Consider the following 26755-nt stretch of genomic DNA (forward strand, 5'->3'; position numbering starts at 1 on the left):
TTTAAACAGTAACAATTATTGTTCATTGGTTTAACTATATGTAAAAGCTCATAGCTCATGAACGACACGTTTCCGCCGCCTGCGCAGCCTTATAGGCTTTCCGTGAAAACTGCTTCCTAATATGCAGTAGTGGTGAACCGATAACGCGAAGCAGACGCGTTGATAACAGCGCGCGCTCCGATCGCCCGTGTCATGTTAACAGATTCATCATGAACTCAAGAACTCTTTTACTGAGTGCAATATTATTTTTTATTTTAAAAAGTGCAGCGAACCAAAAAAGTAATTCGTAAGTAAATCATTGTTATTCATATTGTACCTACAGTAGGACTAGCTGCACTACAACTGCGGTTTTTCTAATACTAACTAATAATAATTACTCTTATATATTAGTTTTACTTTTAATCTATTTTAAAATTCTTAGAACAAAATTTTTTTAATTTCATTTTTCTTGTTGTAATAATTATTATTTTTATAACTTAACAAACTTGCATATAGGATATTATTTATTCAGTAAAGCTGTAATGAAGTAAGTAGGTACTTAGGTAAGTACTAAGTAGGTAATATGTTAAATACTATTAAGTATTAAAAATAAACATAAGATGTTCCAAACGGATCAATAATACTGTAGGTATATGTACCTACTATATTGATAACTAGCTGATACCCGCGACTTCATTCCCGTGGATATAGGTTTTTAAAATCCCGTGAAAACTCATTAATTTTCCGGAATAAAAAGTAGCCTATGAATTAATCTATCTCCATTCCAAATTTCAGCCAAATCCTTCCCGTAGTTTTTGTGTGAAAGAGTAACAAGTGTAAATTAAAAATTTATAACACCCCCGACAAGTGAAGGCATCTTGACAGCTTGACATAAATTTGTCAATTGACATAATATTAAGAACCTAACGGTTATCTAACCTTCTTTTCTACAAGAAAACTAGAAAAGAGCTGATAACTCTTAAACGGCTGAACCAATTTTTTTGGATTATAGCTAAGAACACTCTCGATCGAGCCACCTTTCAAACAAAAAAAAGTAAATTAAAATCGGTTCATTCGTTTAGGCGCTACGATGCCACAGACAGATACACAGATACACAGATACACACGTCAAACTTATAACACCCCTCTTTTTGGGTCGGGGGTTAAAAACATCCATCCATAAATACTTTCGCGTTTATAATATTACCTACCTAGTAGGATAAATACTAAGGGCGAACCGCGTTTGAACGTTTCTATAAGTGGTATTTTTGGTATAATAATTTTGATGGAAAGAAAAAAGTGAGGGTGCGTACCTACGTCATCCCGAGACCATAGTTTGACAGATTCGAATTTCAAATGACTTTTCCACGCTGGCCGTTAAAATGGACTTTTCCAGGCATATTTCGAAGGACAATAAACGTCTTTCCAAGCTAGTGGCGTGAAAATAGTTGTTTGTAATGCAAGGCTGTAAAGTTGTTATTTTGGCGCGAGTTTGTATTGTATTCCGAGCCAGCGGAGGGTTCTAAGGTTATTATAGAATAGAATCCTGAGCGACACGTGGAATTCAAGGCACGAGCGCAAATAAATTTGCAGCCGTGCGAAACACAGCTTTCCATCTCACTACAGGACGAAATACAAGTAGATAAGGTACCTACTGAAAGACCTAAAAAAAACTACAGGCAATAGAACGCGTCTCGAGTTTGGGCTAATCGATTTCCTTAAAATCCAAAGAACAGGAAAAGTTTCATTCTGCTAAAATTAGCAAAGTACCCGCTTAATTTATTGTCTCAAAACGTGACCGCATGTCCCCATCAATGATAGAATTAGCACAAGAACTAAACAGTATTAAACAATAGGCTGTGATCGACGCATATGTACCTACCTAGGTATGTTTAATGGGTAGGACAAATCGGCACGCAATATTCATACATATTGCCACTGATTTTAGGTACTTAGGTGTTCGATTTTATATCTGTAATGGAGATCTGATGTACTTAGATATAAAATTGACAGACTTCCGCTTACCGGAAATCTTACAATTCATTGACAACCCACAGTAGATATTAATTTTAAGTTATTAATACCTACAGGTCAATGATACCTAAATAACAGTTATAACCTGACTTACGACCCAAACCCTATGGAGAATCTTATTGGACGTTTTGCATAGTTGTTGCATTTCCAAAATTTTTAACCCCCGACCCAAAAAGAGGGATGATATAAGTTTGACGTGTGTATCTGTGTATCTGTCTGTGGCATCGTAGCTCCTAAACTAATGAACCGATTTTAATTTAGTTTTTTTTGTTTGAAAGGTGGCTTGATCGAGAGTGTTCTTAGCTATAATCCAACAAAATCGGTTCAGCCGTTTGAAAGTTATCAGCTCTTTTCTAGTTACTGTAACCTTCACTTGTCGGGGGTGTTATAAAATTTTAATTTACACTTGTTGTGAATATTATATCCAAAACTTCTTTATTTTGTATTAAGTTAGTGATGCCCGCAACTTAGTCCGCCTGGATTATCGAACGTTTTTAAAAATCCCGTGAGAACTCTTGGATTTTGTGGGATAAAAAAGTCTATTTAGTTTTGGTTAAGAAGATGGGCCTAGAAAAGGTATCTAACAGGTAAAAGACACTTCCGCATTTTTGATAGTAATATAGATTTTTTGTAAATATAACTACCAATTTTTTTGTTAGTAAGTACCTAGATGCCCACAAGTTCATATACCTAACTACATGGATTAAGGTTATCAAAAACCCCGTGAGTAGGTACCTACTATGATTTTCTGGAATGAAAGCCTTTAAGGTGGTTTCAAACATACTATGGCGGAACTCCTTTCCCTATTTTTCTGTATTAATACAAAAAAAATGTTATATTTTATCTCACTGTCAAATTGATAGGTAAAATTCCACTAACTTGGTCCTTACCCCATCACGTCAAGTGGGCAAATTTTTTTCTCATGAAAGGATTTGGTTAATTTCCTGAAAAAACCTCCCACCCTCCTCCGCCACAGGCATGATGTGAAGTAATCTGTAGGTATTCTGCTCAAGGGATAGCGCCAGTTAACAATTAACATTTGTCGTGCTTGATAGAGATTCCCACCTAGTTATTACCTACCTATTGGGGGAACCTAAGCCTAAGTGTCTTTATCTAACCCGAGATTTAAAATAGTGAAACGTACCTACCTAACAAATTCCATTTTACCAAGTTCAGAATCAATAGCGTAACTGAAACCTTATTAATATTAACTAGAACGTTAGGTAATTATGCACAATCACGTTATCCGCACAATATGGGTAGGAGTAGTAGAACCTATCCTATAGGTATCTACTTCAAATCCCTCTACACATACATCGATTTTTTACAGACCTATTAACCTATTAGGTACCTACCTACCTACCTACCTATCTATATCTAATAGGTACTTACCAACAGGTCTGAGGTCTGACCAAGCGCTAGAGTGTAAATAGTTTTGTTTTACTTCACTCTCGTAACTTTAGCAAACGTAGACCAAGTTCCGAAAGAAAAAAAATATGGTTCAAATGTTGCGATGTTGCGATCATTTAATTTTCCTGAACCGTTTTAAAAGAAACTTTGCAATTCATTTATTTACCTAAGTATCATCTATCTGAACAAATTAGTTTCTCAATAGAAGCAATTCTATGTATTTCAGACAGAGATTTCAGTCATAAAATAGATACCTGGTGCCTACTTACCTACTCCTTACGGTCTACCAAAAAGTCATAATATGAGAATACAATACACTTTGATAAATTATATTTAGGTAGCAAAGTAAACATCTTACAGTTAAGTGCCATTTGTCTAGGTAGGTAGGTACATAAGCCACGATTGTATCATGCACCTTTTAAAACTAATTAAGAACGTGCTGTATCTATTATTATTTTACCTCCTTTTTAAGGTTCTGTACCAAAATGCTAAAAAAACCGGTCAAGTGCGAGTCGGACTCGAGCATGAAGGGTTCCGTAACATCGTACAAGATTATGAACTTTTTTAATTTACATGTGGACATTTTGATTTTCTTATTGTTATAGCGGCAATAGAAACTAATGAGAGTTAATAAATATTAGGTACCTATCTATAGAAAAAATAAAATGAAGTCTGTAACTAGCATAGTTTTTCAGCAGGCCTTTACAAACCAAGTTTGCGGTTCAATGAGCCCGAAACAATAAAGATTATTTTGGAGGTAGTACTAGGATCATTTAACCAAATTACTTACTACTTATAATAATATAACTAGCGGATGCCAGCGACTTCGTTCGCGTGGATATAGGTTTTGAAATATCTCGTAGGAACTGTTTAATTTGCCGGGATAAAAAGTAGCCTATGTGTTAATTCAGGCTATCTATCTCCATTCTAAACCTCAGCTAAATCCGTCCGGTAGTTTTTGCGTGAAATATTAGTGTGATAATTATACATTATGCTATATTTATACGTTGCATGAACCGGAACCCCCGGTGGGTGAGTCTGACTGGCACTTAGCCGATATTTTCAATATTATCTAACCATCGATAAAAATGTCGATGGTGATGGTGCTAACAGATTTACCACGAATCTAGACGTCGATTTTAGACTTATTAGTTGAGTATTCATCAAGTGCACATTTTAATTGTGAAAAAAAAATATTACGAGTAGCAGCTGTGGACTATTATATTATAGTGGATTATAAAGAAATGTAATTGTTCAACTAGGACGCGGACGGACGGTTCAGTAAAAAAAATTCAAAAATAAAATAAAAATACTAAAAACTGGCTGGTGGCTTGATCGAGAGTGTTTTTAGCTACTATAATCGAAGAAAATTCGGAAAACGGTTCAGCCGTTTGAAAGTTATCAGCTCTTTTCTAGTTTTCTTATAGAGGTGTCGAGGGTTTTTTTTAATTTTGAGTTATTTACAGTGCAATCGTAATTTAACGCTGGGGAATGCATTTACGTATATGTACCTACATACAATGAGCTGAGAGTACTTGCTCCATTGTGCTCCCAAAGGAGGCTGCACCAAGCCTGCAAAATCGCACCAGCGAAATCTAAACCATTCTGATTCTGAAAGGAAATCTGTCCTCAGTAGTGGGCCGGTGATGGGTTGATCATGATGACTTATTACGCTATCTATTCCTTATTTCACAATTAACTTTAAACGATGAGGCCCTGAAATAATAAAATTGTTGTGACCTCGTCGCATACCTAGATATAAAATAAAATCGATTTGAATAAATTTCTTAGTCAATAAATCTAACTGACTATTCACATTGACAATAAGTATATTATCTAACAATAAATAATACCCAAAACGAATTTGCACGCATTGAGATCTTTTAGAGAAATAATAGAAATAAATTGCCTCATTTGTTCGTAACAGTTAATTTGAATAAACTTGGCATCCATCTTTTGCATCATATAATAGGTAACTATAACTATATCTACTCTACATGCATATTATATTTACTTACATAATAATTATTATTGTTCTTATATCTACTTATTGCTTAAGTAGGTACACCCGGAAATGAAAAGAGAAGATAGTATTTAAGGAAAAATTAAACCGACTTCAATGTTACCTTTAGTAAACTGTTGCAATGATTATGACGAAGCTGTTGTTTGTTGAGGTCTTCTATGCTCTATCTCCAAAAACCACCATGAGATCTTTATTTACCTTTACTAGGCAACCATCCCGAAGGCATACTTAGATACCTACCTACCTAACAATAAAAACTGGCCTGCGTGAAAAACTTCATAATTTTATGAGGTCGGTTAAAATATCTTTCATGAGTCATACGTGAAGGGTATGCCAATTTTTTTACTCTCACTTTTAATGTTGAGATAGATAGGCCTATCTACCTTTCAGAGATTTTTTATTATCTGTATAATTTTGCGCCCTTTACTTTAGTCATAGAGATCGGTTAACGGTCGGTCTAATAACTTTAATTACTTACCTAATTATATAGAAAGTCCGCAAGTCGTTGGCAATGAACTTGTAATTCTTTAGGCACACAAGTTTAAAAATCTATTAAAAATATGCTCCTGAAAAAAGCTTAAGTATTATTTTATACAATTAAAGATTATGTAAATATTAAGCTTCGCTAATCGCCGGTTAAGTTACAGTTTGCTGAATCTTCTCGGTAGAAAAGGAATTCCGAAGCAGTGATAGATCTATGCATAATACCAGCTATTAGTGGAGATACGAGTTTTCATTGTAGGGGTCTACAGCCTACACTCTATAAGTCTATAGTATAGAGTAGTATAGGTAGTCTATACTATTGGTAATGTTAAAATGTGGTAGCTGTACCAAAGCCGAACAAACGCCTCTTTTCTCTCACAGGAAGTTGTAGCTAGCTATATAGGTACTCACAGCACTTTTGCTTTTACACTTTTCCTACTCCATCTTGTACAAGATCATCACTTACTTTCCGGCTACAAATGGAAACATTATTTCGCAAAAACCAAATTATTATTTTTCAAAGATATCAGAGTCCGAGATGCACTGAAAACTTTACTCTCAGTGTTTTACCTACTATTGTGTGTTAACATTATCTGAGGAGAAATTTTATTATGTAGACCCAATGACTTTCTAAGCAAGGACATCGCACTGGCGCGCATAACAAGGGACCAAGTAAGTGTGCTTATACTCGGTGTAAGCACACTTTCTTCATTAGTCGCATGTTGACTGCAAAGCTGTCAAGACGCCTAAATGCGCGATCAAAAAGTGCCAAAATAATACGTTAACGACGCAGAAAAGAGATGGTGTGACTTACCACCGGTAAGTTAATTTTATTTACGTAAGATAACATGCGAAAAAGTGTAAAATATTTAGTAAAACCATTGAAAACACTAGAAATATCTAAAATTATTTACAATGTTCCCATTCCTTTCTCTCACGCACATCGGAAAGAGACAGATGGAAGGGCGCGTCACGAATGTCGGAAAAACAAAACTGTGGAGTAGCTTTTTTTTGTTCAATGTAAAATCTATTGGCCATTATTGTATCACATTTATTTTATTACTAGCTGTGCCCGCGACTTCGTTCGCGTGGAATAGCTCTCAGCGCGCTTTATATAGCCACGGACGCTCAGGCGCGAGGCGTGTATCTGTACGTTAAAAATGTTCGCCGTGATTCTTTAAATTGACATAACTTTTTTATTTATGAACCGATTGACATGAAATAAACACTAAATGTTAAGTGAAGCTTACTACAATATATTAGTGACAACCGTATCTAAATCGAATAAGCCATTTCTGATATTAGCGTGCACAAACACACAGACAAACAGACAAAAAAAAATTAATTACAATTTCGGGTTCGGCATCGATAAAAAAAAAGTAGCAGGGGTTGTTATTATTAACAACCCCTGCTACTTTTTTTTATATATTTCCATTGTACAGACACCACTTTTCTACAATTTTTTTATATGTATAGATAGATCTTTTGACGACCTCCAGTGCGCAGTGGTAACGCGGTGGATTTGTATGACGAGGGTCCCGGGTTCGATTCCCGGCTGGGCCGATTGAGATTTTCTTAATTGGTTTAGGTCGGCTGGTGGGAGGCCTTTGGCCATCTTGATTCAAGGCCCATCTTGAATCCGCCATTTTGGTTTTATTTTTCAGCTCCCTGTCAATTGGATGAAGTTCTGAGTGACATTTGTTCGAGCACCCCCCACCTATCTTCAATACCCTGGCCGTGCTCCTCACCAAAATCCTCAATCATCAGCTCTATCCATATTTTTCCTCCGAATCATTTTTTGTCCTCTATACGAAACAATCGGTAAAAAAAAAAACATACAAAATTTTACAGAAGAGGTGATCAAATGAGTCAGTCAGTCAGTCAGTCAGTCAGTGAATCAGCACGAGCAGAATAGTATATAGTAGATATAGATATAGTATAATAGTTTCATATTTACAAAAACGAAAAATCTCTCAAAGAAATAACAAAAATTAATAGTGCTACACTACTCCATTCCATTTTTTGTTCAAGTTTGCTTCTAAAATCACCTTATTCAGCTTCGAGTACAATAATCGATTTACATTGCGGCTTAATCACTGAGGTTAGTTTACAGGACTTGAATGTTAGCGGAAATGTATAAATGGAGCAGTTGAAGCTACATAGGGTGAATTTAGAAACGTGTGCCATGTTTGGGCTCTTGTGTTGTATGCCGTGATGTGTCCATGCTTAGAAAGTCATTGTGTAGACCGTACTTATTTCAATGAGAAACGCTCAGTTATCAAAGAAGGTAGGTCATTAACAGCTTAGTTACACATGAAGCTAATCTGATGAGTATAGGTATGCATCATAATCCATAGGTGTCTGTCATTTTTCATGTCTGTGAAATCTTACGGGCTAGTACTTACTACTAACGTCTACCTGAAATTGAAACTTTCGTTGCGTTTGTTACGTTGTTTGTTTACGTACGGCGTCTTGGAGTCTTTTGGCTCATCATTAAAATAGAGCAAATTTTGGATAGAATCAGGCGTTACTTTGCGGAAGTTCATGTTTAGCAAGACTACTAGTACTACTAGTAGTAGTGGAAAAGTCTTGTGTGGTGGTGCATGTGAGTGGTGGTGGCAGTGCTTGCTTGGGAACTTGGCTTTATTGCTTGGTTGGGGAGGTAAGCGGTGCTTAGCTTGTAACTGCATGTTTGACCATACAGATTTTTTCTGTTGGCGGCTTATAGCAAAATAATTTTAACTGTTTCTTGCTAGAGCAAATTTTTCAAACAAACTTAGAAAGCACTTCTAACTATCAGATAAAGAAAGGGCTCACAGGAAAACTTCATTGGTGAATTATTCACCGATCAATTATTTTTGTTCCTACGTAAGTGTATTTTTTAGGTGCTAGGTAGTTACCTAGCCTGTAGTTTCTAATAATATAATTAGTATAATATATAATAATTAGTTACGCATTATTTAAAGTTCGTGTATGTATGAAAGTTAATATTTATTTTAACCTGTAACAAATACTAATTATGAAACTGTTAATGAGCTGTGCTCGTGACTATACCTCATTATGAAAACAATGACATGTGAAGTGTTTGCAGAAGACGTGCACTTTTCTATAGTGTTCATAACAGAACAAAGCACAATACTAAAATGCTTGGAGGCTTTGATATTGGATGATGGAGTTATGTTAATTTTTATAATTACGTTACTTACGACGTCCCCTTCTCCTTCTTAATAAACCACCTTAAAACTAATTAGACTTGACTTCTTAATGCCTGTTGAATATTATGTTGATTTGAAGTCATATTATATTGAGTCAATTTCAATATTTTCAATAGCTCATCGGTTAAGGTCTGAATTCAGAAAGATCGTATTCGAGGTTCAAATTCCATCTAAACTCTAAAGGCAGACACAACACAAACTCGATAAGTTTCAAGCTTCATTTGAGGGAACACAAAATATTTAAATAAATGCATTCGTTATGTACCTACCTATGTATTATTAAGTATAAAGTATGTTACGTAGTAGGCAGTACTTAGCTTGAAAATTTCTATTCTATACCATAGATAGGTACTTATAGAACGTAATCTACTTATGTGAAACTTTTTTCTTCATTCACATTAGGTACAACCTATCGCTTGTTACTTCAACTATATGATTACCTAAGTATATTATATATTTTACTTCTTGCGTAACGTATAACTATATGTACCTACTTATCACACGCACTTTATTTTGCTATAAACAGCTTTTAGATATCTTCCAAAGAAAGCTAATAGTTGCGAGGTGGTACCAACCGATTTAACTGTGAAGATAAGATAAGATATACTTACTTACTACTTACCTATGCACATTTTCACTATTCAGGAGATAAATTAGAACGTTACGCGTCACGCCGAGGGCGAGGAAGCTATCATTTGACCTTTCATCGGTTTTTTACGCGTCAAGGCAACTGGCACTGATAATGCCAACGGATTAGGCCTCACTTAATATACATTTTGATATGTGTTATAGCCTGACATGATTGTATAAGTACTTAACTTAGTAATAACCAATTCTGTGGTATAACTTTTAAAATTTTCCCTCACAGGCCACTAAGGTCTGTGTTTTCCCTATACGTTTTCCTTAGCTGTTAGGGTCTAGCGGGCTCGAAACTAATAAATATCTACTGTACTACTCTCGAAACTAATAAGCAGTTTACGGGAAGAAAATTATGAAATTATGATAATAATACCCCGCCCCTGCTCTGTACCGTTTGGCTTACCTACTTAGATAGATGCGATTGACCAAAATTTAAATGTGGTGGTTCTAAACCAAACAAGTGTAAATTAAAAATTTATAACACCCCCGACAAGTGAAGGTTACAGTAATAACTAGAAAAGAGCTGATAACTTTCAAACGGCTGAACCGATCTTCTTATATTATAGCTAAGAACACTCTCGATCAAGCCACCTTTCAAGCAAAAAAAACTAAATTAAAATCGGTTCATTAGTTTAGGAGCTACGATGCCACAAACAGATACACAGATACACACGTCAAACTTATAACATCCCTTTTTTTTTGGTCGGGGGTTAATAAAATAAATAAATAAATAATACGAATGTGCTATATAACTATTACAATGTTTGATGAAGTTCTCTATCGATAATAATAATTATAATAGGTAAATACATAAAGGTGAAATGTTCTGAATAAGAATGCAACCCGTATTAAATTGCAATTAGAAGTTTTGGTATCAATTATTTCTTAACCGAAAAGAAATGAAAATGTATGTAAATTGCATGTTTTGTATCATTAATAAGGGTCTAATTTTTACTAAGCTATTACACTGATCGCGATTGATTTGCTAGTACTGTAACGTACGAGTAATAACTCTTTGAGCATTGCCGGCCTCACTCCATCTCCGAAACTATTTCATTATCATCATGATCCACCCATCGTCGGCTCACTATGGAGCACGGGTCTCTTCTCAAAGTGAGAAGGGATTAGGCCATAGTCTACCACGCTGGCCAAGTGTGAATAGGCACACCTTTGAGAACAGTATGGAGAACCCGCAGGCGAGCAGGTTTAGTAACGATGTTTACAAAGCAAGTAATTTTTGATTGCATAAAGCAATTAAAACGGGATCGAATTCCAGACCTTCCGAATTAACCACTCCTCCAATACGGCTTTTATTGTATTGAAGAATATGTATTTATATTAACACCAAAATGAAGGTAAATACCTAGTTTATAAACAACACTGATGTTCGTAACAAGTTGTTTACCACTAGCTTGCTCTACATAGAACTTTATTGCTCTACTTTTATGTATTGAGTAACTCATAGGTAGCTGTAGTACGAGTTTGAGTAACATTATTTAATAAACTGCTTTTTCGGAATAGATAAGTAATTTTTCTAATTCCCATTCGTTTACTCTTAGTAGAGTGACTATGAGTTATCTTTCTTTGCGACCATTAATTTTCAGAAGGTAGGTAGTTTGATAAAAATCTAAGGGTCGATTTTACAATCGCCATAAAATAAAATATCGCCATTATCGCAGTAAAATTTTATATAATAAAGTTATTTAACGATTTAAAAATCATACCTTACCTAGATGGCCTACCTCAGCCAAGTGATAACATTGATGAACGTGGGTTTTAATTATTGGATTATTAATTTGATTATAACAAAAAAAAAAAAACCGGCCAACTGTTTTATTCCTTTACTTGTGCTATAAGAGCCAACCTGCCAAATTTCATAATTCTAGGTCAACGGCAAGTTTATACCCCATACCTAGGTTTTTCTAACAGACTCGACAGATGGGCCGACGGACAGAGAGACATACAGACGGATAAAAAAGTAATCCTATAAGGGTTCCGTTTTTCTTTTTGAGGTACGGAACCCTAAAAATAAGACGGGAAAAATATTAGAGTTGACCTCGATCGATTAGGTTGGGAGGGTACCTCAGGCGGTCACACGACAAGGTGCGCCGGCAGGGTCAAGGTAGACCGACCATCGCCACTTGCGAATAGTTTTACTCCTAATCACATTTTTTGCAATCAATTTGAACTTCGATAAAATCGAACTGAACTTGATTAGTTTATTACCCAACTACAACAAATTCGTAAGATAGGATTGTGATTTTAGTCGTCTATGTATGTGTGTATGTATGTATTTACGTATATTTACGTCTATGTATGTATTTACCTACGTACCTATGTTGAACCCTAGCGCCTGAACTATTGAGTTGATTTTGATAAAATGAAGTATTATTTGAGTCGTAATTTAGTCCAGGCTACATTACAAATTAATTAAAAATACACACAAAGTTGACAATCTTTAGCTCGTTACAAACGATACTACTTACAAATTAAGTAACTAGGAAGTATAACAATAGAGAACTTGGGTAGAAAAATGTAGAGTAATCGATTATCATAATTCCACGTCAGTATAGTCTATAAATAATGGAGAAGCTATAAGTAGGCAGGTAAAGCAAAGGCTGCATGTTAAACAGCTCTCTTTAAGTCTTTACAATTACAAGCCATTTGATGCAGATTCGTTCCGTCAAGTGATCTCGACCTTCACAAAATGAAGGATCACGATCGCCTGCATGTATTGTAAAACACTCACTATTTCCAAATTCGATTTCCTGTATCGGTGACCTAGCGATTGAGGTAAAAGACTTCTCTATAGTTTATATGATCAGAATACTAAACCCGATAGCCCGTTTGATATAAAGATGCGGGCTCGACCGCTCGCGCTGTCGCTTATCGCTATATCGCGAAATTGTATTTGGGCACCTACCCGCATTTGAATGCTGAAGGAATTCGGGCTAAAGATAACGACTGGTTCTTCTCGGCAGGAACTAAATGTTAGTGATGAGACCAGAGACATAATTTGTTATCATACCTATATAGTACGCGACAGGCGCGCTCACCCACAGCGGATTAGCGCGGGGGTCGTGCGGGTGTGCGGGGCGTCTCCACGACGTTTGCCATCTCAACCTGTCGCGCACTATACTCTCAACACGAAGACCAGTTAAAGTGTCGATTTTAATTCCCGGTACGCTCGATTGAGCTTTTGAATCGGCACAAAAAATAACATTTTATCATTATTTATATTAGGCATTTTATCTTCTTCTTCTCTTGATAGGTGGCTTTTTGTAGTGCCAGATTTTCAGCGTAGATACTTGTATGTCCATTTTAGTAGGATCGAACTAGCCTGAATTCGGGTAAAACAGCGATCATAACTGCCAGTACAAATAAAATTTGTCGACAGGTAGTACACACGTACCCAAATATTTATAACGGCAAACGATCATTTCAAACCACGTTGTAATAATAAGTACACCTAGTGAATTTCGTCAGCATAATGTAGGTACCTAGGACCTCGATAAAAAATGGGAAATAAAACCTAATTGTACGTCTAAACGAAATAAGCAAATAGACTCATTTACAGTGTCGTATTAAATGATTAAATGTTTTTGCCGCGGCACGCTTCCCCGCGGGACAATGCGCCGCGTGTTTTCGTCACTAGCACTCAAATTTGTATTATCAACTTAGTAGGTAATACTTGGTTATTTAGGTAGGTAGATAGGGTCCTAATGATAGTCCTCATGCGAAGCCGGGGCAAGTCAACTAGTCGCTTATAGAGTTTCCCCTGGTGAAAAATTTATTTTATTAGGACAAAATTCGTTCACTATAAGTATAATTTTATTAAAAGTTGTTTGGTACTTACTTATTACCTATAGGATCGGATTAAAGGTACATCCCATCACAATATATCTAGTACCTAAACTACTTATTTTAGTAGTTACGAGTAGGTAGGTACATTTATAAAATAGTAGGTAAAAATCTATTAAGTTATGTGACAACTTAGCTTACTTGAATAATTTTATGATCTCATCATAATTGTTATTGATATTCTATTGAATTTGAAGTACCTACTTAAGTATAGGTAGGTAGGTACGTAGGTAGGTGTACTTCTTATAATTGTAGATCTGAAGCTGAAGAATCTGTAGTACTAAAGCTAAAGAAGCGACCAGCGCTTTTCCATGACTGAAGGCTTCAACGCAGTCACCGCTGTGGCAAAGGTGAGGCTGGATTATTGTGGCGCCAAGTTTAAGGTCAATCACCAGGGAAACATGGTATCGTCTAACATAGTACCCAGGTTGGCATGGGGAAGAGCAATTTAATTATTAATTAAAATTAATCCATTAAAAATTAGATAGCTGTACCGAAGCAAATAAAACATACAATTAGATCATATAAATGATCTAAGCTGAGTCAAGGGAAGAATTACTTATTAAAATAACAAGTCAGCGAAGTGCAAAAGTCACCTTTTGTTTATACCTATTATGTAGTTAGCTAGGAGCGCTTCAGGGTTGAATTTGTAATCCAACTAATCTAATAGTTGTAGAAATAACATTTTTAATAGATGATAGTAGGTACACAGGTACTCAGCTAAAGATATTTTGTACCGAGTTACGAGACAAGGTAAATTTGCTTTCTAAGATAGATTAGGAATCATAAATATAACGGTTATCTCGTTAAATAATCCTGTCAACATCGTTATTGTAGGTAGGTTACGTATAGGTAGGTATGCAAAAAAGCAAAGAGCAAACATCACGTGTTTAGTAAAAGAGGTAACCAAAATCACTTCAGAGAAATATAATTAGGTACCTACGCGCGTAAAAAAGGTCAGTGATTATATACCTACCTAAATAATTGATAACGAATTACGTTAAAATAGATACATAAAACGAAATACTAAAATTAATGACGAATTAAGAATTGAGAATCGTACTAAGAAATCTGCCATCTCTGTTATTGGCTATATATATACCTACATAATACCTAACGATTAAAAAACAAAAAAAAACGGATATTTACAAAAGGGACGCTTATCTAACGCCTATATAATATGCAGGTAGCCAGAAAATAATCAATCAGCATTCAGCACAACTCGAAAGTGAAATATATGAGTATCTGCTATGATTGGTTACCTATTTAGTTTCTAATCTTACCAATTTCCAGGAATATTAATCTTAAGTAGGTATGTTACCTACTCATCACTTTCAGAAGACTCTCGAGTTCGCCATTACCTATCGAAAGATAGATAAAATACTTGCTACTAAGTAGTTAGTCAGATTATATAGTTTAATTTCAATTTTCAACCATAGAGACTGCAAAACCAAAACGAACATCAGTCAAAATTAGTTTTAAATACCTTTTAGGGCTGATTTTTCAATCAGCAAAATTGAACCTGATGAATTTTTACAGACTTTCAATACAAAAAATATTCACTCCGCCTAATACAAAAAATATGCCTCCACCCCGAGAACCTATCTGAGCTTCTGCCTTCAGGACTATAAAGCGTGTTGTATACGTGTGTATAAAGTGTGTTTCAACTTGAAGGTTGTAAACAGCTGCAGTGCAGATTCTGAATGTAGGTAGTTACCTAGGTATTATACGTCGCCACCACGCTTGACGCAACTATACTACAAAATTGATTATTTTGTGACTGTTGGGAGCAGGGACGGGAAACCTGTATAGCATACAGTATACTATTGTAAACCTTTACTCGTAGCTACAAACCCTTTGCCTGTAGAGCTGGCTGTACTTCTGCTCTATCTGTAACAGCAGATAAACTGTGACTAAACAATTACTTACCTAATTTCGTTTATTTATAGTTTTGAGAATGAGATTCGTAGAGTAATAATAATTGTCTATTAATATAAATGATTCATCATATATTACACACTGCGTTAAGGATTTGTTTTGCGCTATCAGCAGGCAATTTAAATTTAGACGCTTGTTTAGATTAAGTAGTGTGTGTATTTGCTTTAAAATATAAGATAAAATGATATCAGGAACAATGAGTTGGATCTTGATCCTATTTGCCAGTAAATGCGGTTACAGTAGTGGTGTCATAAAGATACCTACTCTTACTTATGCAAAATAAGCTCACGATCAATAGTTGGATGTACAAATAAAGCAGAATATTATTATATGGAATGGAAAATCAATGTTGGTTTTTAAAATTTATTATATTGAATTTAATGGTTTCAAACTTGGACTGCTACGGAAAATGTTTTGTAGAGAGCACGTAAGCAATTTTTCGTAGGTTGCTACGGTCTACGCAGAAAATACATAGGTACCTAATATTTTATGTGTATGTATGTATTCCACCTATTCTACGTAGGAACAAGGATTCTTCTTCGATTCTGCAAGTTCTAAGTTAAAATAAAACGTTTACTCAATAATAATTAATTAGAAACATGTAAAAGTAGTACTTACTAGATAAAAATTAATCAAAGATTTTAAATAAAAAATTTCAGACTTTCTACCTAGTAGTGAAATTTTAGTGAAAAACACCTAGTTACTTATGTACACTTATTTCCTGCTTTATAACTATTAACTAGCCTAAGAAATTAAATTTTGTAACATTTAAAATAGTGTTAACTTTATTGTTCTATAGAAAATGCAATAAGTAATATTACTTGCCTACTCTTTAATTTTGATACTATACGACTAATAATGTACATACCGTAATAATATTGTACACGTAGCAAGCAGCTTAAGGTCTAATCTGAGAGCAAATCTCGTAGATATCTCAGTGTATTGGTTCACAATGTTATCAGGGGCAAATATTGGCGCAGACGCCGTTAGCTTCCACCATCGACCTTGCCTTACCATGAATCTATATTAACCTGAAATAATAGCTTTCTGTAAACATCTCGATTCTCGCTTTTATTGTGAAAATGAATAGTACTTACTGTTTGTGGAGGATGTGTCATTAGTCTTGATGTGGCAGCGATTTACCCGACTGCACCAGAAGGAAGGTAATGGTTTTCGGATGTATGTACGTATGTATCTATCAAAAAGTTGTTGACGTAGTCTGCAGCTCGAATAGTTTAGTAGATTTTAGAGAGATGTCGTTAGATTCGTTTCAATTGACGGGGTGAGTCACAAAAAATAGCGAACCTCCGAAACAAATACCTAATTTCTGGCGCAGCCTAAACGGTTTGACCGATTTTGATAAATATGGTGTAGTCCGTTTTGTTGTAGGTTGTAAATGTAGAGCAAGATGTAGAGATGGTAACTGGTAGATGATAAATTTTGAGAAATAAAAATTCCCTAACAAATACAACAAAAATACAAAAATATTTATTTCGGTATAAAACAAGTTTACATATAACATAGAAATTGGGACTGTCCCAGTAAGTGACTAGTATTAAACTAGTACTTGTGGCGGGCGGCCCCGCTCTTCCATAGCATATTCTGTTACAATGGAAATAAATAAGTAGTTTCTAAAAGTAATAAGCAAATTAATTATTAAACAAATGAGAGTAAAAAATAAAATAAAAAATAAGCAATATTAGGTAATTTTAGAGTTACAGTTATATAAAATTAAATAGTAAATACAAGATGCTGCTAAATACAAGATGTGTGTGTGTGTGTGTGTGTGTGTGTGTGTGTGTGTGTGTGTGTGTGTGTGTGTGTGTGTGTGTGTGGGTGTGTGTGTGTGGGTGGGTGGGTGTGTGTGTGTGTGTGACCGTGTGCATGGAAAACTGCTAACAGAAAGTGAGCAATTAAAAAAATTTCGGCTCACTCTCGAGAACCTCTGTTTTTTTTTACAATTAATGTGAAGTTTATTTTACTGTTTTTTAGAGTTCCATACCTCAAAAGAAAAAAGGAACCCAGGATCACTGTGTTGTATGTCTATCTGTTTGTCGGTCCGTCTGTCCGTGGTTAGGTATTTCCCGTTGACCTAGAATAATTAAAGGCACCCTTTAGCTTTTAATTTTAACTCTGCACAGGCAAGCTTTTACGCAGTCGGGTTCCATTTTTAAAAATTTATTAATTATTTATTTTTTACAATACGTAAAGGCTACTTTTAACACACCACACTGTGCAATAATATGTCTGCATCTTAACAATTATTTTGCGTCACTCTGAATAATAATAGGTATACACTATACACCTACTAATAATAATTACAATTTTATGCGGGGATTTAAAAAATAATAATCTTAAGTGCATATATTGATTATGGCTATCACAGTCTATTTGTATTTTGATAAAAGATAATTTAGGGAATGTAAATTAAGATTTGGTGATTTTGTCTCTAATATAATATATTTACAATTTTGCCCTTTGTGTAGTAAGAAGTATGTTCAAAGAAGTTATATTTATTTTAGGTTTATTCGACAATATAAACATTAAATAGCTAATCTAATAATACACTTTCAAGTTCTATTCGTGATCTGAGTCCCGGACGCGACGTCTGCATCAGAGAGAAACCTATTGGATATTCTTGATTTAATATTCAAAATCAGATTGGTAGAAAAAAAAGTTTCTTTCATATTTTTAGGGCTCCGTACCTTAAAAGAAAAACGGAACCCTTATAGGATCACTTTGTCTGTCTGTCTGGATGTCTGCCCGTCCGTCCGTCCGTCCGTCGTGTCTGTCAAGAAAACCTATAGGGTACTTCCCGTTGACCTAGAATCATGAAATTTGGTAGGTAGGTAGGTCTTATAGCACAAGTACAGGAATAAATCTGAAAACCGTGAACTTGTGGTTACATAATTTAAAAAAAAATTAAAATGTGTTTCAATTTTCAAAGTAAGATAACTATACCAAGTGGGTTATCATATGAAAGGGCTTTAACCTGTACATTCTAAAACAGATTTTTATTCATTTTTATGTATAATAGTTTTCAATTTATAGTGCAAAATGTTGGAAAAAATACCCGAGTACGGAACCCTCAGTGCGCGAGTCTGACTGGCACTTGGCCGATTTTTTTTTTACTCATTCCAAGTAAATACCTATTAAAAGATAAAAAAAATCTTTTCAGGCAAAATCCAGTATTAGACTGTCCATCCCTCGAAAAAGGCGACGGCTACACCCAATCAGAGTTCCTGTCTCGACTGGCGAACGAGTGCCGCTATGACCGGCTGCTGCTGCCCACCTACCAGACCGGGGAAGTGGTCTACGTGCACGCCAGTGCTTATGTCTACTTCATCCAGCCAGCCGAAGCACACGATTTGGTAGGGAGGATTATTAAATACTAGCTGATGCCCGCGACTTCATTCGCGTGGATGTAGGTTTTTAAAATTCCCGTGGGAACTCTTTGATTTTTGAACACACACACAAACTTTCTCCTTTATAATATTAGTGTGACTATCGACACACGCGAGGGTGTCCGCCAAGTTCCAATAAAACAAATTCTAATAAGAACGGCGAACGCCCTATCAGTGTGTATTACACGAACCATTCAAGCTACTTTCGTTACCTTTTTATCTCAGAATTTTTTTCCACATCTATTAAAATGAATTTCACATTCACGTAGGTTTTCTTTACAGCCTCTTATACATAACATAAAATAAATGTAAAATATATCTGTCTAAGAGACTAGCTCATTTTTTCTGAGATATGTTCAGTAGATATTTAAAAGCAACATTCAAAATAACAGATATCAGCTACAAGTAACTAATATCATCATCATTATCGTCAAATCTTCAACGGCCCACTACTGTGTACGGGCTCCCGCACAGAATGAAAAGAGTTTAGGCCATAGTCCATCTCGCTGGCTAAGTGCGGATTGGAAGCTTTATTTTATTTTTGATTTGTACTAGAAAGTTGTAACAATAAACAGAACAAGTGTAAATTAAAAAGAAAGAAAAAGTCGGGAGTAGTTATTGCTCCTTTGAGAATATTATGGAGTATTCTCAATCACGCAGGCTTCTTCACGAGGTTTCTGTTAATCATAACTGTTCATCTTAACTGTTTAATCAATTGATATTTAATTGTTTAAAATCATCGATGTTTTAAAATAATAGCTCGGCAAAATTCAGAGGTGCGTGTCGAGCCTCGAATCCCTGATCCCCGAATAACCAGCGTTTAATCACTAGGTTAATGTCACCGTTCTTAACTATAATATAGATTTTATAGGCTATTATAATAATATCAGGTGGACAGCTGAATGTAAAGCCGATTGCGGACATGATACCTTTTATAGTCAGCCACCCGGTACCCGTTACCCCTCACCCGTTTAGCTGTCTAGTAAAAATAAGTACCTAGTCAAAACACATGCGTGTGCAACATAGGTACACGTGTTTTATTTTATGCAGGTTGTACCTAGTGGGCTTCTATTATTCAGGTTTCCCGTTTCCACAATATACCTACCTAAACGCTCCGTACTAACCTACTTAAACGTGTACGTAACCTACCGACAATGGGTAGGTACTTCTGCTCTGTATAACAGAGTTTAATTAGTACTAAAGGGTTTTCAAAATCCGTAACACGAGTTACTGACACAAGTTACTTAGACAAGGAATTGAAATACATTTAAAAACCAAAATTACAATCATGAGGGTTTTATTAAAGGTTATTTAAATATTTGTTACAGAATTTCAAATTGCATTTCCTTCTTCAACTACGATGGACAGACCCGCGGCTGGCGTATGCCCTGTATTCGCCGGAACGTACAAAAATCATCGGTGAGAGCGATCTGCGTCAGCGAATATGGGTGCCCCACTTGTACATGTCCAACGAGCAGGTTTCCAGCCTCATGGGCACGGACAGCAAAGATGTACTCATTTCCATAGCACCAGATGGAGAGGTGTTGTTCAGCCGCCGAATGCAGGCTGTGCTTTATTGTTGGATGAATCTCCAGAAGTTTCCATTTGACGAGCAAAAGTGCTCTATGAATCTCGAAAGCTGTAAGTTTTTTTTCTGGCTTTACAACAGATTAGCTGTCAGTTTTGTAGCTGCAAGTTTATTTAATAGTAAAGTTAGGTAGCTACCTTATATGCTACTTAGTATATATTGCTCAATTGATGTAGATTTTTAATTATAACTTTGATAAGTGTATTTTCATAAAAACGGGTGAATAACTTGTTAGATTAGATACTTATCTAATCATAGATGGCTGTCTAAAAGATTGTTAGATTGTTGTTTTTTGTTTTAATATAATTAATGACTTCTCAATAACTCAGCTAAGCATGTGCATTGTGCAATGCGCATGGTGCAATATTGTTTTTGATTTATATGTATTTACTTAGTAGGTACTAATTATCCTACTGGGTGGATACAAATCTTCATTCATCAAGCAAGCTAGCTTTATGACACGAAACTGATCAATTTAAAAAAAATTGAGCATTTTTCTGACCAAGAGCATAGGAATCAATGCATAACAGTTATTTTCAGTAACATTTAAATATAATCGATCCTATTCTATATCTGTGTTCAGATACATACCAAGACTCAAAAGCAATGCTAGAGAAAATGAGCCAGGCTGAATTTACTTGCCTTTACACAAAACAAAAGCAGGTGCATTGTAGTAGGTAACTTATATAGACTGAAGTATGTCCTTAAGCATTTTTGTAATATTTCAGGGAAATACAATGCATCAATTTTGCGTCTTATGTGGGAAAAGGACAATCCAGTCCGACTTTCCTCGGAACTGCACCTAACAGAATACTCTCTGCTGGACTATTGGACCAACGAATCCGTTGTGCGAGGCGATATTGTCAATATGCGTTTGGGAGGAGGTAGATGTAATGTCGTTTTGCGTGTTTGTGACGTTTTTTTTAATACTCGTTTTTAATTGAAAATTTACTTAAACTAAAGTTCTTTTCAGCTGGAAATTACAGTGCTCTAAAGTTCACATTTAAGCTGGGCAGAGAAGTTGGTTATTATCTTATGGACTACTTCATTCCATCCATGATGATTGTTGCAATGTCATGGGTCACTTTCTGGTTGCAGGCCGATGCTTCAGCACCAAGAATCACTTTAGGTAAATATTGCTTTATTTATATTTTCTTATCATTATTTCACACGACATTCGATTTTAATCCAAAACTACAGTGCACAATACAAAAACCAATCATGCAGGATTTTTATTTGTACCTACTTACTAGTCCGCGTCGATTTAAGTTTTTAAAAAATCTCGTGGGAAATCTTGCCAGCGCGTGCCAAACCATCGTTATTTTAATAAAAGCTGAAAACTTCTTGCGCTTGCTCTTAGTCCATTGGATTTTCGAGCATAAAAGTAACCTATGTCCATTCCCGGGATGCAAGCTATCGCTGTACCTAATTTCATCAAAATTGGTTTAATGGATGGGCCGTAAAAACTAGTAGATAGAGAGACACAAAACATTTTTGTATTATAATAATTTGGATCGTATGGATTTGTTTAACAAATTAACACAATCTGCAAATTGGCTTAACCACAAGCGTCAGTCACATGACACACTAAAATAAACGTAATAAACTTTATTTCAGGAACAAGCACTATGTTGTCGTTTATCACACTTGCGTCGTCACAAGCCAAGACTCTGCCGAAGGTCTCCTACATCAAAGCTAGTGAGATCTGGTTCCTAGGCTGTATCGGCTTCATCTTCTCTGCTCTTGTGGAGTTCGCGTTCGTCAACACAATTTGGCGCAGAAAGTACGGTTTCTATTGATTTTTCTTTTTAATTTTCCCTATTTCACCTCGAGTACGTATAAAATAGCGAGCTATTTAAAGCTTGTTTCATTCCGCCCAACGTAAGGTATCTATGATAAGTCTTTGAATTGATTACTAAACTGTTTTAACTTTTGTGCCGCCGAACATTGTAACAACAGATGTCCACATAGATTGCATTCTAGACAAAAATGGCCGCTACATATGATAATGCATTTTGTCACAAATTCAGCAATCGATTGCATTAGCACTTTGAAGATTGATCTACATATTTGAAATTAAATAACATTGATTGATGCCGTTGGCAAAAACTTTCCAAATTTTACATCTTGGGTTATTAAGTATACCTACTACCGCGAAAAGATTTTATTTCCCCACTAGTTAATGAAACTGAAATTGTGAATTGCAGAAAAGTGGTGAACTTAAAGAAGGTGAACAGCAAGTACATTCTGAAGAGCACGCTAACCCCTCGCTTGGCGCGCAAGGAGTTACAGAAGGAGTTGCAATCGTCGCCTCAACTCACCAAGTCGCGATCCTGCTCCTCGTTACAGCAAGAAACTAGTAGCGATCCAGCTGGACCTGGATATAATAACTACCTTACTGTACATGTAAGTAACTTTATTAATAGTGGTCAGGGTACATACTTACCAAATATTCCTCTGCTATTCAGTCGATAATATACCTACCTAACAAAACAAGCAACGCCAAGTCGGGGCATTATTATGTCGGGACTCGGGATGACTTTCTTCACTCAAATTAGGTACCGTAGAAAAAATTACACAATTCTTTCAAATTTTTATACTTAAACTACTGACCTCAGTACGGCTTAGCTCTGCTGGCTCTGCTGTTGAAAATTCTTTCTTAGTCAGGGTTGTTATAGCAACGTTGATCCAAATCAGTTAGGTAAATGGATGGAAGACCGACTTTGGAGCTTCGGAGAAGTTGGTGCGTTAAATTTTATGCGATTGATTTACTGTCCATCCATCCATTGAGGAATTGCAGCGTACTTCATATTCATTAGACCAAATTCAGATAAAACTAACCTGATGATCGGTACAACCTCTGCTGTAAAAAAGAATTGAAAGACAAAAACATTGATCGACAAAAAAAATCTTTAACGAGGGAACCCTGTGGTTTTTCAGAGTAAAGGATTAAAAAAATACTTATGTCCTAAATGATAATCCAGAGTATTAGATACTAAACGAAATATACCTAAATATATAGGTTTAAGTAGCAGATTGCATTCAAATCCATTCAGTAGTTTCAGCGTGATGAGCGAATAAACAGACAAAAAAAATTAAAAAATAGGTACTTTTTTGGCTCTGCAGATATCGACGATAAAGCTGCATAGGGTTCCCCCGATATTTTTTAAAATTTTCATGTTTATATTTTTTTATTCCAATATATTATTGTTAAAGTAGGTACCACCTTTCAAGATAAGCAAGCATGGTTTATAATATCTAAGATATATTTTGACCCTAGTTTACCTAATATATTTTATTTATTTATGCTGCATTTGGAAAGGCTAAAGGTAGGGAAATATTTTATCCTACTTTTTCCTAAGTATGATTTTTATAAATGTTTTTGGCGGTGAGATATGCCTAGATAGTAGAATTAATCATCTTATTGATCACTACTTCCATGTACTAATTCTACGCATCAGCGATGGAATGTTATATTAATCGTTTGACAGTCTTTACAGTCTGTGTGAGGAGTGAGTCGTAGCAAAGAACGTTTTTATAGGGTGGTGTAGGTATAAATGTAGTGTGATGCGTAATTATCTCTTCATTCTATTTTTATTTATTCAACAAAGATTACTCTAGTAAGCTAGCCCGCATACCTCCTAATTCACGTAATCCGCCAAGTTTTACGACTACTGTCCTAACCAGTGTGATTTTAACGGATTTTGGGAGAACATTTGAGCTTAATCTGAAACTTCAATAATAACTTACAGTCCGACAAGGCTCTTTTGGCACTTGAGTGAGGGCGCAGTTGTCGCTTTATGCTGACACAGCTAATTACCAACAAGTGCACTTCTCTAGATCGTGGCTTTAGTTCCGATTTTGGCCACGCGCCAAAAGAACCTTGTCGGACTGTACCTATGTGTTTGAATTTCACTTTACTTTTGCAGAGTTTCCCGTCCGCACTAAACTTACCAACGATCACGACTCAGAGCTATGACGAACTCATAGCCGGAGGGCGGCCGCGGACCGCCGGCAGCGACGGCTCCGACGACCCGCCCAAGCACACCTGGACGCAGATGACGCCGCAGGAGATCGCCACCTGGATCGATAAGCGATCCCGCGTGCTGTTCCCGCTTCTTTTCATCTTCTTCAACATCGTGTACTGGACTTTTGTCTATTGTCTATGATTATTGATTAGATACTTACAACCCGATTACGATCGAACCTGATTACGGTCGAAAAGATTGGACCTGGCGTCAAGACGTCACTGCGACGCATGGGTACGGTGTGCAAAAAAGTATCATTAAGAATATTTAGGTATGAAACTTAAATGTTTGTAAAAACTCTGGGTATGCTATGTTAGTATTGTCTTAGTTTGACGTTTATCATAATACATTGAAATTGAAAAAAGCGAGGTCCATTCTTTTAGTAACCGGGTTTGTAATTTGCACTGTGTGCGGACACCAAAGTATTACGACTTTTCGGAAGATTTGAAGTAAAGTGTGTATACGGACCGATATATAGTAGCTGCTCTTTATTGCCATATTGTCTGATAGATACGCCGCCTGTCCCAATACACAACATACAAGTCCTTGAGGAGCGCGCGCTAGAGAGATCACGAATGAATTACTTAGTCATTTCCAGTAATGTACTAAATCTAAATCCAATTAATTTTTAGCGCTCTCAATAATCAGGAGCTAAAAAAATGGGGATGATTAAATAATGTTCCTATTTAAAATGATTATACCTAGGTATGTATTATGTATGAGGAAACCCAAAAAACTGTCCTATTTATCTAATCGTGTTAAAAATGCTAAACAGTTTTTGAGTTAAATTTTTAAGTTACGTGTAAAGTCAATTTCCGCTAGGTATAAATAAGTTTTTTCGTAACTATAAAATCTTCTCTCGAATCTAAAAGACAATTTTTCTTAAATTGGCGTATTTTTTAACTACCTAAGTAAACGTTTTTGTCGCCTTTGAAGGTCTAGTGACTAGTCGAATTAAAGGCAAAAAGTCATTGTAATTGCTAAGTTTTTTTATGTGCCTAAGCTGCATAAAAGATGCCGCGATGGGGAAAGGACCAAAAATATTAATAACATTAGTTTTAGATTCTATTGAAGAACTTTGCATGCCATTTTATTAGGATAAAGGTCTGATAGTGATAAAAATGTATCCATTTTTTTATTTTATTTACTTATTTTTTGTATGTATAGTTTCCGATACTTTTAAGCAAAGGCAAAATAATTTGGCCTGAAATTAAGTTATACCTATACTACCTATTTAATGTTATTTGAAAAATACTTACGAGTACAATATAGTCAAACTTAGAATAGATTTATTAATAGATCCAAATGTAATTTATTAAAATTAGGTAAGTACTTATATTTATTAAAGTTAGCCATAAGTTTTTTTTTATATTACTTAAATTAAACATTGTTACAATACTTAAGTATTACATTTTTATTACATTAGAAAAAAAATGTAGGTATCTTTGCCTATTAGGTCGGTAGTTGGTAAGTACATAATATTATGTATTGTGTGAACTTTAAATAATAATTGTAAATAGAGAAATCCTTTGAAAGCTTTTATCTTATCTTTCAACTAGTAACAAACCTTACCTTTAACAATTAATTTTTAGGCATTATTCGAAATTAAGTTCCAAGAATATTCTGTGCAGTCGAGTTTAGCCGCAGGTGGTGAATTTTTCACCCTGAACGCAATTGAGAAGGAAAATTTGTATGTTCGGGAAAATAAAATCATAGCAATATTGAAACGATATTTATTAATAAATAAATACTTAAATTAAACATTTAAGTAAACAATATTTACTAAATATTACAATTACATATAACTTAGATGAAACGCGTCAACCTGGAATGTACCAACCAGTACTTTCCAGGTATTGATAGGTACCTAGGTAGAAAGTACTAAAAATTGTTCACAAGAACGCCAGATCATACCATCGTGTCTTGACGGTACAGTTTAGCTAGCAACTAGCCAGTTGAGCGAAGTTAGCCAAAACAGACAGAATTCTAAAGTAGGTAGGTACTTATTTTATTTCTATGTGTAATTATGATACTCAATTTGACTAGAAGCTTAGTTAATAATTTTTTGGACTACCATAATCAAATCAATCTTCGCTAATTGTCTTGGGCAGGTTTGAATATTTAGGACTCCTTGGCGGTGTTTCATACAGCGC

At 35.4% G+C, this 26755-nt stretch overlaps 1 protein-coding gene across 2 annotated transcripts; it reads left to right on the forward strand.

The window, feature by feature from the left end:
* Positions 1 to 18: 18 nt before the first annotated feature.
* LOC123871798 (pH-sensitive chloride channel 2-like) lies at positions 19 to 26142 on the forward strand. Of its 2 annotated transcripts, none has more exons than XM_045915753.1 (9): positions 19 to 286; positions 18761 to 18953; positions 20315 to 20627; positions 21303 to 21458; positions 21548 to 21703; positions 22192 to 22357; positions 22782 to 22980; positions 24504 to 24761; positions 25001 to 26142. In XM_045915753.1, exons 1-8 carry the CDS (start codon positions 210 to 212, stop codon positions 24741 to 24743), a joined length of 1500 nt encoding a protein of 499 aa, XP_045771709.1. In that variant the 5' UTR covers positions 19 to 209; the 3' UTR covers positions 24744 to 24761; positions 25001 to 26142. The 2 variants fall into 2 exon arrangements, with proteins under 2 accessions (XP_045771709.1, XP_045771708.1); XM_045915752.1 differs by having other exon boundaries at positions 21 to 286; positions 21303 to 21464; positions 24504 to 24759; positions 24998 to 26142.
* The last annotated feature ends 613 nt before the right edge of the window (positions 26143 to 26755 follow it).

This window comes from Maniola jurtina, chromosome 14 (assembly GCF_905333055.1).
Source record: "Maniola jurtina chromosome 14, ilManJurt1.1, whole genome shotgun sequence".
NCBI classification, from domain to species: domain Eukaryota; kingdom Metazoa; phylum Arthropoda; class Insecta; order Lepidoptera; family Nymphalidae; genus Maniola; species Maniola jurtina.

What these genes read in the sequence shown, in the direction of transcription:
- LOC123871798 (XM_045915752.1), top strand. Translation starts at nt 210, where the DNA reads ATGAACTCAAGAACTCTTTTACTGAGTGCAATATTATTTTTTATTTTA. An exon ending in GCGTTTGGGAGGAGGTAGAT is followed by an intron (nt 21,465 to 21,547) that starts GTAATGTCGTTT and finishes AGTTCTTTTCAG; the next exon opens with CTGGAAATTACAGTGCTCTA. An exon ending in AGCACCAAGAATCACTTTAG is followed by an intron (nt 21,704 to 22,191) that starts GTAAATATTGCT and finishes ACTTTATTTCAG; the next exon opens with GAACAAGCACTATGTTGTCG.